The following is a 15,702-nucleotide window of genomic DNA, read 5'->3' as shown; positions in this document are numbered from 1 at the left end:
GTTTAAGATATTTTAGATTTAGTCCGAGAGCTCTTAGTCCCTCCATTGAAGCTGTGTGTACGGTATACTGTCCATGTCCAGAAAGGTAAGAAAAACATCATCAAAGTAGTCCATGTGACATCAGAGGGTCAGTTAGAATTTTTTGAAGCATCGAAAATACATTTTGGTCCAAAAATAGCAAAAACGACGACTTTATTCAGCATTGTCTTCTCTTCCAGGTCTGTTGTAAGACAGTTCAAAACAAAGCAGTTTGTCATATCCGGTTCGCGAACGAATCATTCGATGTAACCGGATCTTTTTGAACCAGTTCACCAAATTGAACTGAATCGTTTTAAACGGTTTGCGTCTCCAATAGGCATTAATCCACAAATGACTTAAGCTGTTAACTTTTTTCATGTGACTGACACTTCCTCTGAGTTCAAACAAACCAATATCCCGGAGTAATTCATTTACTCAAACAGTACACTGACTGAACTGCTGTGAAGAGAGAACTGAAGATGAACACCGAGCCGAGCCAGATAATGACTCGTTCACGAGTCAAGAACCGTTTCTGTCAGACGCATCCGATTTGAGAACCGAGGAGCTGATGATACTGCGCGTGTGTGATTCAGCGTGAAGCAAACCGACACACAGAGCGTCTGAACCGAAATGATTCTTTTGGTGATTGATTCTAAACTGATTCTGTGCTAATGTTATGAGCCCAGGTAAACCGAAGGCTTGCAGTCATCGCCAATGATATGCCATTACGTCGAGCGCAAAAGAACCGGTGAACCGTTTTCTTCAACCGGTTTATTGAATCGAACTGTCTGAAAGAACTACTGGTGATCCGAAAACCGATGCAACCGGTTCTTGACTCGTGAACGAGTCATTATCTGGCTCGGCTCGGTGTTCCTCTTCAGTTCTCTCTTCACAGCAGTTCAGTCAGTGTACTGTTTGAGTAAATGAATTACTCCGGGATATTGGTTTGTTTGAACTCAGAGGGAGTGTCAGCCACATTAAAAAAGTTAACAGCTTAAGTCATTTGTGGATTAATGCTTACTGGAGACGCGAACCGTTTAAAACGATTCAGTTCGATTTGGTGAACTGGTTCAAAAAGATCCGGTTACATCGAATGATTCGTTAGCGAACCGGATATGACAAACTGCTTTGTTTTGAACAGACTTACAACAGACCTGGAAGAGAAGACAATGCTGAATAAAGTCGTTGTTTTTGCTATTTTTGGACCAAAATGTATTTTCGATGCTACAAAAAATTCTAACTGACCCTCTGATGTCACATGGACTACTTTGAAGATATTTTTCTTACCTTTCTGGACATGGACAGTATACCGTACACACATTTTCAATGGAGGGACAGAAAGCTCTCGGACTAAATCTAAAATATCTTAAACTGTGTTCCGAAGATAAATGGATAAATGGTCTTACTGGTTTGGAACGACATGAGGGTGAGTTATTAATGACATAATTTTCATTTTTGGGTGAACTATCCCTTTAAGTAATGTTTACACATTTAACCTTTTTCTGAAGTGTTAGCAAAATCATATTAGCATTCTTTAATAACAGATTTGCTCATTTATTCCGCAGTGGCAGCATTTACAGCACAGCCTATTTTTCTAGTGTGGGAGTTCATTGTAGAATCAGCCCCTCTTGGTGTGGTGGCCCCAGCACTTGTGTGTGTGTATTAGCGTGTGTGTGACGTGTGTGTGTGTGTGTGTGTGTGTGTGTGTGCGTGCCTGTTTGACAGGACCGCCTGGAACACATTAACCCGCTCCGCACACAATCGCTTTCACAGCTGACGTTCCATTGGTGGCTTGTGTGTGACATCATCTGGTCTCTGTTTTGTCAGCCCTGACCTCCGCTTGGCATAGGGTTTCCTTCTGGTGTGTGTGTGTGTGCAGGGCTGAACGTGTGCGTTTGAGGATGTGAGTGTGTGTGGTTTTAGGGCTGCTGAAACATTTGTGGGACTGTGATTTCCACGCTATCTAATTCATTTCATTGGCCTGAGGAAAAATACTAAACAAAGAAGAGATGAGCAGTGAGAAGATGATAGAAAGGGTGTAAATGATTTAATGCTAAACAACATTTTTCACTTTCTTTCTTCCGTCCTGTTTGTCCTCAGGCTGTTCAGCAGAGTGTGTCAGTAAATTCGTCTCAGAAAGTTCTCACGTTCACCACCACCACCCTGGAAGACATCCTTAAGTCCTTCTCTGAAGTCAGTGTGATCCGTATCGCCAGTGGCTACCTCCTAATGGTAAACTAACTCCTACATCTCCAGCTATTTTTTTTTCATGTTAAAGCACAGCCTCATTAACTATACTGTGCTTTACTCTTTTTATGGATATGGATCATTTCGTTAACATTATGTTAAGGTCCATTCACACCAAAACTGTCACGACAAAGTAACACAGAGAAAAAAAAACCCTCCAAATCTTAAAGCAGGTTGTTCAACCCAAAAATTTTAATTCTGTCGTCATGTACTCACCCACAAGTAGATCCAAACCTGAATGAGTTCCTTTCTTCTGTTGAACACAAGATATTTCGAAGAATGTTGGTAACCAAACAGTTTATGGTAGCCATTGATGTGAATTTGGAACAACCTGCGGGTGAGTGAATGACGACTGGATGAAATGTCCCTTTATTTAGCATGCTTATATTTTATCTATTAGATTGCTTGGATGGTAAAACCATTATGTAAAGGTTAAATTTATTAATTTCACTTATTAGTTTCATACCCTTTCGACCGACACTGCTTTAGTCATTCACATTCAGACAGACTTACTTGGTCATTATATCGCTTTTTAGTTCCACCACAGCCGTTGTTTTTAAGACACCGTTCCTTGTTGAATAGAAGTGCACTGTAGCGTAGCATTTAAAAAGAGTACTTATAACCAGGGAACTACACTAACTTTATCCACTGGTGGCACTTGCACTTGCACACTTTTTCAGTTACTGGCGCAAAACATGATTTGGTCGCACAAATTATTTATAGTATAGTAATTACTGGATAATAATGAACAATAATGAAACTGTATTGCATACAGATGTGCTTTTTATTTTACTTGCCATCTTTTAAACCACATGCCTTGTTCTATTTCTTACAGTACACACAGTGCATTGCTCCGTCTTGTAGCTGGGGTTAGAGGGGCCCCGGTGGAGGTTGTACAGTTGGCCCTGTTTAAAATTGTTTAATTTGTACTGTTTGTTCATTCTATTTATTTATTTGTGCTATTTACACAATGTTTAAATTTTTTAAGTTTGTTTTTGTTCATTTAAAATAGCACTGCATAGTCTTCACTGTAAAATAAAATACACAATTAAACCGAAATGTACATTATCACAGTTTATTTGCTGTAGTTTAGAAATTGGTAATAAAATAGGACAATAACTCAGGGTTAAACTGTGTCAGAACAAATTCATCTTGATAATGTCGGATAACTTTGATAAATAGAGATGTAATGGAATCAACCAAAACTTCAGACAACTGTCAGTATGACAATATTTACACAAATATCCATACTTTGTTGAATAGTTACAAAGCAAGCAATGCTTAATTTTGTTCAGTCTGTGGTGTGAAAAGGTTAGCAATTAAAGAAAGAAACACTTAAGCAAAACATGGTCAGGTCCCTAATTATTATTATTTTTTTTTTATCAATTTCACTGGTAGTCTACAGTATGAAGAATTTTTGGGTATAATATTTCACAGATCACTATTTTGCCATACTCACTTACATAAATGAACTAGTGTCCTGCACCCACTAGTAAAACAATATAATCAATTATATCTTATTTTTGGATTGACTTTGGTTAAATTCTTGTTAAAACTACAAAGAAATTCAATCAAGAGCAGTGAGTGATTTACTTTCATTTTCATACATTAAAGACACTGACAGCAGAGCTAGTAAATTAGGCGCGGTCACTTTAAGAGACAGTGCATCCATTATAATGATACACATCCGATTTCTTTCTCAACTCTTTACTTTCACTTAAGACATAACCACAGACTTTTTTGAACACACTTTCGAAGATGGGTATTTTGACATATTTTGTATGTATTTGTTGTCGGTACAAAAGCAAGAAGACTTTGAGACTTTGAGACTTTGAGACCCTGAACACCAGAACACCGCGCAGTGTAGTTCCCTGTTATTACTGAAAAAAAATACGCTTGCATTTGCAATTAAATGCTAATGTTTTATTGTTTAAATTGAAATTGATCATATTAAATGTCGCTAGTTAAACTTAAGTGGTTTTTACCCACTAAGGTAGGGCTTAAGTACCTCTTTATATGTAGTTTCTTCTATTGTCCTTTTACACATTTGCAATGAAGCTGCAATTTAGTAAATGTAAACTTAATTCACTTTAAATTAAATATCAAATAACAAACTTAAATATAACAAAATTATATTTTACACATCCATTATTTTGTTAATCAATGCATCAAAATAAATGTGTCTCGAAAGCTTTAACTCCATGCAACTCCATGTAGTTATTTTTTACGTAAACGGCCTCAAGAAATCTGTCCTGTTGGGGTCAGATGCGCCTGGGACCTTTGCGACTGATAAATCAGCTGGTCAAAGCTGTGATTTACGTTACGATTACGTGTTGTTCTGTTAATGTGAGTGTTGCAAGTTAGAATTTTCTGTCAAGTCAAAAAGGCTTGTAGGACCATAAAATGTAACAACAATTGACCTAGTCCCAGAATCAAGCAATCGACTGATCACTGCAGTATGATATATTGTGTTCGTAGGGATAGATGTTTTTCATTTTAAAATCTTGTTTTTCGTGCTGAAAATTCAGACTTGGTGTGTATAGGCCTTTAGTGTTATGTTACATGCAGCCTGCCAGTGCATGCCTGACCCTGCTGTGCTGTGACCGCACTCATGAGAACAGCACTGCGGTAACGTGATAATGTCAGATTAACGCTATAGCTATGTTATCTGTGTGCAGCTTGTCTATGCGTGTCTGACCATGCTGCGGTGGGACTGCGCCAAGTCTCAGGGGGCGGTCGGGCTGGCCGGGGTGTTGCTGGTCACTCTTTCTGTCGCCGCTGGACTGGGACTCTGCTCGCTTTTAGGCATCTCCTTTAACGCCGCGACCACACAGGTACATCACACGTGTATGAGCAAACCATCGGTATTGTAGCATCATTCATGCGTAACGTCCTCTTCTGTTTTCATGTGCTTAAAGGTGTTGCCGTTCCTAGCCCTTGGCGTAGGGGTGGACGATGTCTTTCTCCTGGCTCACGCTTTCAGTGAGACTGGCCAGAACAAGAGGATTCCATTTGAGGTGTGTTATCCCATCCCGAACATCCTGAAAAGCAGGGAAACCCAACTAAAAAAACAAGCATTTTCTCAAACCACAAAATCTCAGAAACGCAAATTTGACTACACATCCAAAGATCGAGTGTCGAGACAAGGCAGTCCGTTTAGAAATGAGGGAGCTAGCATGTTATCAGGAGGAAGGGGGTATATCAATGCATACTCTCATCTTATCACTTACATAAAGGAATGTGTGTGTACCTGCCCCGGCCTGTGATGTAACTTCAAAACACTGGCATACTTTGATCTGCTGAGAGTAACTGTATGATGCGTGACTCAAGACGTTTCTAAATAAAACAGATGATAAAATGTTCCATAGTACTACCTTTGTTTTGTTTTGATTTTAGATATGGTACTATGTTAGTACCATTGTTTCCTATGACACACTTGAAATTAACAAATAAATAACATAGTATACTTACACTAGACAATCTTGGCAAATTTACAGACGTTCAATTCAGTACTTGCGCATTCTCTGTGAGACCTCTTTCTTTGAGCTCACATCCAAAGCATGCGCACATAGAGCCGCATCTGTGAGTGCTCGACTACCGCATGGAGTTGTGTTGCACTTTATTGCTCATAAACTATGGAATTACATTTGTTTCAATAATAATGAACAAAACTTTATAAAACTGAACGTAACTTTTTCTGAAAATATAAAAAATATGCCATTACAAAAGAAGAAAAAAACAATGAAAACGAAAAAAATTAACTCAGTCGCACAAATTTAACAGGCTCTATACTTCATTCTTTGTTAATGTTTTTCAAAGATTCGTTTTCGCTAATCGTGGATTCTGAATTCATTGCCACAGATTTCGCTTACGTTTCGCAGTTTTTCGTTTGGTGTTTTGACACAAACCTCTCGTGGGGGCGGGGTTAACAGTGATCTACTCTGATTGGATAGTTAGCTTTTGATGGACAGGTGCTCTCTGACCGGGAAGTACAGACGCTACCCAGTGGCGCGCATATTGGAAATCTCTCGTGATTGTGATTTGTATCACTAAATATGTAAATAATATTTGACCTTCGATCGTCTCAGTCTGTAAAGATGAGATCTTGTCCTTCAAGGCAGACTGAAGTAAGCTTGTGTTACTGAATGACAATAATAACCTGCAATAAACTGTAGCACACTGTAACATGAAAAACTTGTATCGATGTTATTGGTTACTTCAGTAACACAAGCTTATTTCAAGCTGCCTTGAAGGACAAGCGGAGGAGGAAGATGATGCCGCTCCGTGTCTCTGTCTCCTGAAAGCTCATCTTTACTGAGACGATCGAAGGTCAAATATTATTTATATATTTAGTAACACAAGACACGACGTATTGCATACAAATCACTACGAGAGCTTTTTTTTTCTTTTTCTATTTTTAGTAATGCAAAACATACAAAGGTATAAACATACATCACATAATATCCACCACAAAAAAAAATTAAACAAGGAGATCAAAGGCAGAGCAAATCTAACAGTCCTTATAGCTTTCTTATTAGACACTGAGATTACATTCAAATAGTTTTCCATTTCTTTTATGAAAACAGAGAAGACAGGTTTACAGTTGGAGAATTTGCATTTGTGAATGTGAAATTTGTTTAGGAATTTTTTTTAATTAATAACAAAACTGTTATTTTCGTTTGTGGGGTCAGAGTCATAATACCCAAATATAATGTTTTTCATATGTACTGAGAAGCCTGGCAAAATCTTACACTTGACAAACACCAATATCATCCCAAAGTTTCTGAGTGTAGTGACATGACCAAAATAAGTGTACAGTTTCTTCAGAACTCGAACAAAAACAGCATGTAAGATCAATGACATATTTAAATCTTTGTATACACTTCTTTACAGGGTAGAACCTGTGTATGAGCTTAAAATAAATGTCTTTCACTTTGACTGTGAAAAATATTTTTTTTGCGGTAGAGACCAGATTTAATCACCGCGAGAGCTTTCCAATATGCGTGCCACTGAGTGGCGTCTGTGCTTCCCGGTCAGAGAGCACCTGTCCCATCAAAAGCTCACTATCCAATCAGAGTAGATCACTGTTAAACCCGCCCCCACGAGAGGTTTGTGTCAAAACACCAAACGAAAAACTGCGAAACGTAAGCGAAATCTGTGGCAATGAATTTAGAATCGACGATTAGCGAAAATAAATCTTTGAAAAACATTAACAAAGAATGAAGCATATTTGAAGAGCCTGTTAAATTTGTGCGACTGAATTTTTCATTTTCATAGTGTTTTTCTTCTTTTGTAATGGCATGTTTTTGATAGTTTCTGAAAAGTTATGTTCAGTTTTATAAAGTTTCGTTCATTATTATTGAAACAAATGTAATTCCATATTAAACGGCCAAATACATACAAAATGATGTCAAAATGTCCGCCTTGGTGAGTATGCATGTAATCAGTTTATTTATACCAAACATTTTCAGTATATAGTAGTGCTGGACGATTAATCGAAAAATAATCAAAACCGAAATTCATAACCTCTAACCGACGTAATTTTCCCATGTCGGTTATTTCGGTTTTTTAATCCTGTTAACACTTCCCCCTTAAAAGCATACTAGCTTAAAAGCTAGCATAAAAGCATACGTGTGTAGTCACATGACTCTGCCCCGTCCAGTCAGTGGCATAAAAGCAAAGCGGTATGAGCGGTGAGCCTTGCGTCTTCACTAAACTTTGTCATTTGTATTTGTTTTATGGTTTGGACATTCAAGCGATTAGATGAACGGATGTGTATTATTATATCGAGCTACCATTTCGCGCAGCTGCATTGTGGCACGAACCCTCATATAAACAGTAGATGTGAAGATCGCGTGCACAGAGGAACACAAAGTAACTTGTCAGCGCTGTCCTGTGATTTATCACTAAAATAGCTTAGAATCTCAAACTTCTTTATAGCATGTTTGTGTGCAGCGCACATGAAGCACAAGCGCGTGCACAGAGAGCAGCGGTCGGCGGTCGTGCTGGGTTCCTGGTTTGTGTCCATTCTCGGACTGTTCTGTGTATTTTAACTGTAGAAAAGGTTGTTCCGAGTCGAAACTACGATACAGAAAACTAACGTTACATCAGTATATCATCATAAACTGAGCCGTTTTTGTCTTACGTGAACATAAACAGATGAGAAAGAAAACGCACATGTGCAGTATTTTTGCTTAAAGAGACAACAGCCTAATAAATGTACTGCCTGTCATTAATGTTAATCAAAGAACAAAAGAAAATCATTCACTGATCTTGACTGAATATATTTAATAACTTTACTTGATTAATCTTTATTTTATTTACAAAAAGAAAACTATGCAGTGTTTTTAAAGTTTTAATTACAGTTTCTGTACCTGAAATTTAGTTTAGTTGTATTTATTTATGATATTGCTAATTGATTTGTTTGATCCTTTCTAATTACTGACCTATCTTATTACTTGTCTTTAACACTTTAATATTTGAAATTTATATAAATCTAGTTGTTTTTGCTATGGTATTTTTTTTTATCACAGGCAAAATTCCTCTTGCAGAATTTTGTAGGCTGCTGATTTTTGCTCATGTTATTCAGCTGCAACAGAATGCTTTGTAAAAATGTTTGACATCTAAATGTTTGACTTAATTTTTTTTATATTGGATTTATCTTATTGGAATCGAAACTAGGAATCGATAAGAATCGGAATCGATAAAATTCAAACGATACCCAACCCTAGTAAGAAATTTTAAGAACATAGATAAAATAACTGCTGATAGTCAATCATATTTACAGTACAAACCTTGTCAGTGAACTATGAGGGCAAAAAAAAAAATAACCGAAAACAAAATAATCATTCAATAATCGCAATCGAGGCAAAATGTTCAATTAATCGAGGTTTTGATTTAAGGCCATAATCGTCCAGCCCTAGTATATAGGCTATTAAATTAATGTAAACAGTTGAGAAACCAAACTTATGTGTTACAGATCCATTCATGATGTCTTAAAGAGACAGCAACCTAAATAAACCTGCTGCTGTCTGTCATTAATGTTTATTCATACATTGAAGACTAACCAGTGTTATTTTAAAGTTAAATAGATTATTCCGTTTCTGTACCTGAATATTACTGTTATACCCACCTGAAAAACTTCAAGCACAGTTAACTTTTATTGCATCTTGTTATTGTATTCATTTGTGCCATTGCTTTATCTATTCTTATTTTATTACTGACTGTTTACTTGTCTTTTTTAGTTCAAATATATTCAATTCAGAGTTTGAAATCAAAGTTCTTTTCAAGTATCTTCCTCACTGTTGAAATATCAGCAACATTATAAATTGTGAAACACTTTTAAGTTGTTAGTTTTACTTGTGAGATCTCATGTGTATACATTTCCGTTGATACATCTGTCAAGGGTATCTTTGTTTAGTTTTCTCGTGCGTTTATGTGTGGTCGTGTATGAGAGGTGATTTTTAGATGACTCTTATACAGACGGGCTGAGTTCAGGCATGTATTTGCTTGTGTTTATGTGAGATTGCACAGCGTGCAGCGACACTTTTGTGTGGAAAGTAAACAGTTCCCCTGATGAAGGAGGGAGAGAGAGCGCAGAGCCCTCTTGTCTTAAAGCTCTCTGTGTGTGTGGTCCTGCACGTCCCTCTTTCATTCCTTCTCCTCATCTCTACCTCTGTGTGTATGGAGGTGGGGTTTGGAACTGTTTCTCATGCGTCTTGAACCCTGAATGGCTTTGAAATGAGGAGAGAGAGTTTATCCTAACAAGACAGCGAGCCAATCGTGTTTCTGCACCCCGGGCTGCTTTGTTTAAAAGGATGTATCCTGCCTTTGATGGAAAATATTTCTGTGTGAGTGAGGGATAAGGAGAAGGAAGGGAAATGAATCTCTTTTTTTTGTGTGTTTTTCCTCTCTCTAAAAATCCACATAATAGCGGGCGAGAAAGGAAAGCTTTTCATCAGAAGTTGAGCTCATTAAGTTGTCATGGCTGGTTGTGTGATAACCAGCTCTCTTCGATGAAAACATCAGTGAGCTTAACACAAGTTACACCTTCACAAAAATTGTAATGTGTCTAGCAATGATTGAAATCATTTTTGTCAGATTAATTTTCTGTTCTACTGAAGTCTGTATAATTATTTACAGAAGTAATCTAGGCTTGCTGAGAGTGAAAATCGTTTTTTTTATAAATTTTGTCTTACACTTAAAACTTTTAGAACTACACCTACCCAATATTTGGTAATAACAAAATAAAAATAATCATTTGTATTAATTATAAATGAATCATTGTTTATCATCATTTCCAGTTACTCAATTATTATTGTTTTCCAAAAACTGCAAGTGCGATTGAGATAAGAATATAATGGTACAAAGCACCACATTCAGATGAAAAAGAATAGGTGTGTGTTGTTTTATATCATAGTTTTGAATGAGTTACACTGAACATAAAAAAGGTAAACAATTAATCGTTCTGCTGAGCTTTCCAGTACTCCAAGGAAAAAATGACAAATGCCTATCCCTAGTAGTGAACATTGCTACTCATTTCACATGTGAACAGGTTAGCCAATCATACCAGAGTCATGTATGAACAATAGCAATAGCAAAAACAGCCAGTTTAGTTCTCTAAGAGTCTGAGAGAAGGTGGAAAATGGACTTGAAAAGCTAATCTGTTTGGTGCAAGAAACCTTCACTAACATTATAAGTGGACTCTGGTGGTAAGAATAATATTCTTGCTGTTGATTTGATGACATTGTGGTGTTTTTTTCTTCTTCTTCAGGACCGCACTGGTGAATGTTTAAAGAGGACTGGGGCTAGTGTAGCTTTGACTTCCATCAGTAATGTGACGGCATTTTTCATGGCTGCTCTTATTCCAATCCCAGCACTCCGAGCTTTCTCCTTACAGGTTTGTGTGTTTCGTTTTCATATTTTTGAACAGGAATGCAGTTCAGATTGCTTCTCTGTAGCAATTGTGTGCTTGTTTGTATTACTAATGGATGTTTGCTGAAATTTCCCATGTCCATACCAGCTCTTTCTTTGTTCTTTGTGCGTGCGTGTTCCATACCTTCATTGACTCCAGATTTGTACACGACTTTTATTGATTTCATTCATCAAACTGAGCATGTGACAGGTTGAACAAGCTGGCGTGGCCCATAACCCCCACTTTGGCATGTGATTAGTGGTATGGCCCCCTAAATGTGCAGATTGTGGGCATGTAACTCTATCTGGGAGTGGGGGTGGGTTGTATGGGTTGTTGTTGTTCCACACATCTGTGGTTTATCTATGACTGCAAGGCTGTGGAAGTGACATAGGAAAGAGCCTGAGCAAGAGATCTGTCCGCAACCTATTCCAGACTTCAATCAGGTTAAAGGGAGAGCTGAATTAAAAATCTGTCATCATTCATTCTCATGTTGTTTCAAACCTGTATGACTTTTTCTTCTGTTGGACACAAAAGTAACTAGAGCTTTCGAGCTTCATTAAGAAAGTTTGAAGTTTAGTTTTAGTCTTTTTTTTAGTGACTCAAATAAATGAAATTCACTAGTCATGAATGGAGATAAATGGAGAGTTCTAGTCAATAAATACTTTACATTTTTGTCTTTGCTCTCACAAATCTATTGTAAGCCTGCAGAAGACCTTAGATAATAGAACATTGAGTCATATGGACTACTATTACAATTACATTTATTAATTTGCCTTTTATGTAAACCGACTTACAGTTGAGGAATACAACAAGTGATGTATCAAAAGATGTCAATAAACCCAGGAAGTGCCTCTACTACAAGGTTTCAGTCATCATTCAAAAGTAAATAGTAAAAACCTAGGACACTTCTGGTACTTTCACAAACTTTGTGAAGATTAAGAACTCCATTTCCCCTTCATTGTAATGGCATGGATGATTTTCTACAACAACAAAAAAGTAACTCTTTTCACCATTAGATATCTGAAGCCTCATCACCCTCACATGAAACACACACACACACAGACTCAGCACTTAGGCTGCTAAATCTTTGAACTTTAGGTAAAGAAACCTCGCCATCATCATCCACATAACCTGCACAACTGCACGGAGGCAGACGCAGAGATTTACACACTGATGCCTTGTTCTGTTCAACAAACACGTTCACTCAAATCTCAGCTTAAACCCTACAGATACCTCAATTTTTGCAGGACACTTTGATCCTAAAAGCAGAATTGCTTTATATATCTGCAAGTGTATAGTGTTTGTGTCTGTTTGATGATTGCATATTTTCAGAAAAATAATGTGCGGGATGAGCCTGCCGACCACACGCAAGATGTGGCTCACACCTAAACATGCACTTGTACAGCGTTGTAGATCTAGTATTAGGATGTGTGGATTGATGTCTCACACACATCTGTCTGACACACTCACTGTTTTTCGTCGCAGAGCAATCCAATTGGCACCTGTTCAATAGTGCCTGAAAACACTCATCTTCAAAACCGCTGAGAACACACGCACACACACACAGCAAAGAGATACTACTTTTGTAAACGGTGTTATTTTTTTGCTATAACAGTGTCTGTTTTCAGCTTTAGTGTCCAAATGTGTTTACTCCAGCTGTTGTGTACAATTGTGTTTACTTTAACATTTGTGTCCAAAGATGTTTACTTAAGCTTTTGTCAATTCTTTTTGTCTCAACCTCTCCAATTTGAGGAAAATGCTTAAAAATGGCAGTGCCTGCTATTTAAAGTACCTCAAATATTACAGTTGCAGGACAAAATAAATAGTCAAACTTACTAATTTATTCTAACTTTCAAAAGTTTTGGGACATTAAGATTGTTTTAAATAAAAGAATACTTGAATTCATTCATGGATTCATTAAATTGATCCAAACTGACATGGAAGACATTTATGATGTTACATATATATTCAATTTCAAAGAAATGCTGTTCTTTTAAAATTGCTATTCATCAAATAATCCTTAAAAAATATTGTGTAACGGCGGTGCAACATATCATTTGTAAATTGCAGTGTAACATAATTGGTGCTCATTATTCCCAAATAAAAAAAAAGTTTGTCTTTATTTAAATATAGTAAATTACCCACTTTGATAACATTTAATTTTGATTTATTTATTTTTTATTTACATTACAGAAGTAAATGGGTTGTGATAGGGCTGGGCGATATATCTAGTCAGAAAATCTGGTTCCGTGATTACCGCTAAATTGCCATTACCTGCTTACAAATGGAGCGGCATTTAATAGACAGAGCCGTAGATCACTGACAAGCTACGCAATATCGCGTTCATATTGCGTATTCATCAAAGGCGATAACAAATGCGATATTGCGTAGCTTGTCAGTGATCTACGGCTCTGTCTATTAAATGCCGATCAATTTGAAAGCAGGTGATGGCGATTTAGCGGTAATCACGGAACCAAATTTTCTGACTAGATGCGCAGGATCATATCATTACATATATCGCCCAGCCCTAGGTTGTGATTACTATTTCAGGTTGGTGCTATTTCTCTGTTTTAACCCTGTTATGGTTCAGATTGTGTTTCGATTCTTCTGTCTCTATTTAGCACTGTTTTTGGCACCTCCCTCTCTTTCAGTCTTTTTATCTGTTTTTTTGGCAGCTTAAAAGCGGGTGCACATGTCAGCCCTAACAGATCTCACTGCAGTCTCTCATGCACATTCTCTCATATGTTCTCTCTCTGTTCCTCTCATGGGTTGATAGATTTGATATTGTGCTGTCTAATGCAGTGACATTCACACTTTTTTAAGTGTGGACAAAGTGTCCAAATACTTTTTGGAGTTGCTTTTCTATACATGAGTGTCTCTCATTGTGTCTTAGCTCTGTCAGGCTGAGCTGCTCTCTGGGTGGTCTGGCAGTCTGACATAGTTCAAACCACCACCCATAAAAAATACACCCTAACTAGAGCAGGCATGCTCCAATCTGCCCTCTCCTTCTGTCTTTCTCAGTTTCTTACTTTCATCGTCATGTCACTTTTCTTTATCCAGTTACTCTTCTCACATGAGATATTCTGCAAGCTTAAACTGAATAAATCAGAGTGAAATGTTTCAAATCACTCGTTTTCTTTCTCCACACTATTAGGAGCTTTTGGCGTGGTGAAGTCTTTTTAGTAGCTTGTGATATATAGGCTCTGAAAGAAAGTGGCTGTTTCCCAAGGTCAAGAGAGCTAGCTGAACAGAATCTAGCTGAACTCTAAAAATTTATTTTTTTCCCCAGTTTTTCATATGTAAGGGTGTGGATTGAATTATGAATTCGATAGCAATGTGATTAACATTTGGAAATTTAGGTGGGCTTCACCTAAAGTGGAGGAGCCCAAGTTTAATTTTGGGATGGCATGAGTTGTGTTTTTTATTTGTTTGTCATTCGTCTCTTCTGAAGAAGATAATAGTCTAAAATTGAATTTGTTGGGATCATTGCGGTTTTGGCATAGACCTTCTGCAGATGTGTGGGTGTCACTGTGTGTGCGTGTGTGAATATGTGCTTGACATCTTAATTTTGTCTCTCAGGCAGCAGTGGTCGTGGTTTTTAACTTTGCTATGGTGCTGCTCATCTTTCCTGCCATCCTCAGCATGGATCTGTACCGCCGTGAGGACCGCCGCTTTGACATTTTCTGCTGCTTTGTCAGGTAGCATACATTTAACTGGCTAAAAGAAGATGCATCATAAATATGTTGCAAAGGGGTGGAACATTTCTGGTACATTTTGGAAACTGAAAATTTGGGAAATTTTAGAAGAAAAGTATGATTTAATGAATTTATTAACCATTTCCACATTGAAGTCCTCAAGTGTCCTTATGGGGATGTTTTTGTCCCTTAAGTATTGTAAAAAAAAAAAAAAAAAAAAAACAATAATAATATGTACACTACTGTTCAAAAGTTAAGTTCAAAAGTTAAGTTAAGATTTTTACATATTTTTGAAAAAAGTCTCTCATGTTCAACAGGGTTGGATTTATTATATGGATCTATCCAAATATAGTAAAACAATATTATTGTGAAATATTAGTACTATTTAAAATAGATGTTTTGTTTTAATGTATTCCTGTGATGCAAAGCTGAATTTTCAGCAGCCATTACTCCAGTCCTCAGAGTCACATGATCCTTCAGAAATCAGTCTAAAATGCTGATTTGCTGAGCAAGAAACATTTCTTTATATTATCAATGTTAAAATAGTAGTTGTGCTACTTACACAATGTACTGTACACATTCCCACTGCCATACAAGTATCCATCTTTTTCTGAGGTCAGGGTGTGATATGATTTTGTGATCTTTCCAAACAACTTCATTCATTAATATATACAACAGCCTGTTATGATACTGAGTGCAGTATAAACATCACAATTAAGATTCAACCTGCCCTAACATCTATACTTTGTGTGCATATGTGTGCGTGTTGATGTTTATCTCTGTCTGAGGCCCCGGGCTCTCAAATAAGACATGCTGTTGCCTCTCCCG

At 37.2% G+C, this 15,702-nt stretch overlaps 1 protein-coding gene across 1 annotated transcript in view; it reads left to right on the top strand.

Moving 5' to 3' along the window:
• Positions 1 to 15,702, top strand: part of LOC132114478 (protein patched homolog 1-like) — a 65,105-nt gene that overhangs the window by 28,154 nt on the left and 21,249 nt on the right. Inside the window, exons 9-13 of the mRNA XM_059522614.1 lie at positions 2,119 to 2,250; positions 4,944 to 5,099; positions 5,184 to 5,282; positions 11,039 to 11,164; positions 14,759 to 14,877. Of these exons, the coding sequence (XP_059378597.1) occupies positions 2,119 to 2,250; positions 4,944 to 5,099; positions 5,184 to 5,282; positions 11,039 to 11,164; positions 14,759 to 14,877 (632 nt within the window). The remainder of the gene's footprint in view (positions 1 to 2,118; positions 2,251 to 4,943; positions 5,100 to 5,183; positions 5,283 to 11,038; positions 11,165 to 14,758; positions 14,878 to 15,702) is intronic.

Source organism: Carassius carassius, chromosome 34 (assembly GCF_963082965.1).
Source record: "Carassius carassius chromosome 34, fCarCar2.1, whole genome shotgun sequence".
NCBI classification, from domain to species: Eukaryota; Metazoa; Chordata; class Actinopteri; order Cypriniformes; family Cyprinidae; genus Carassius; species Carassius carassius.
The sequence above is the reverse complement of the archived record's forward strand: the minus strand, read 5'-3'. Positions and strand labels throughout refer to the sequence as shown.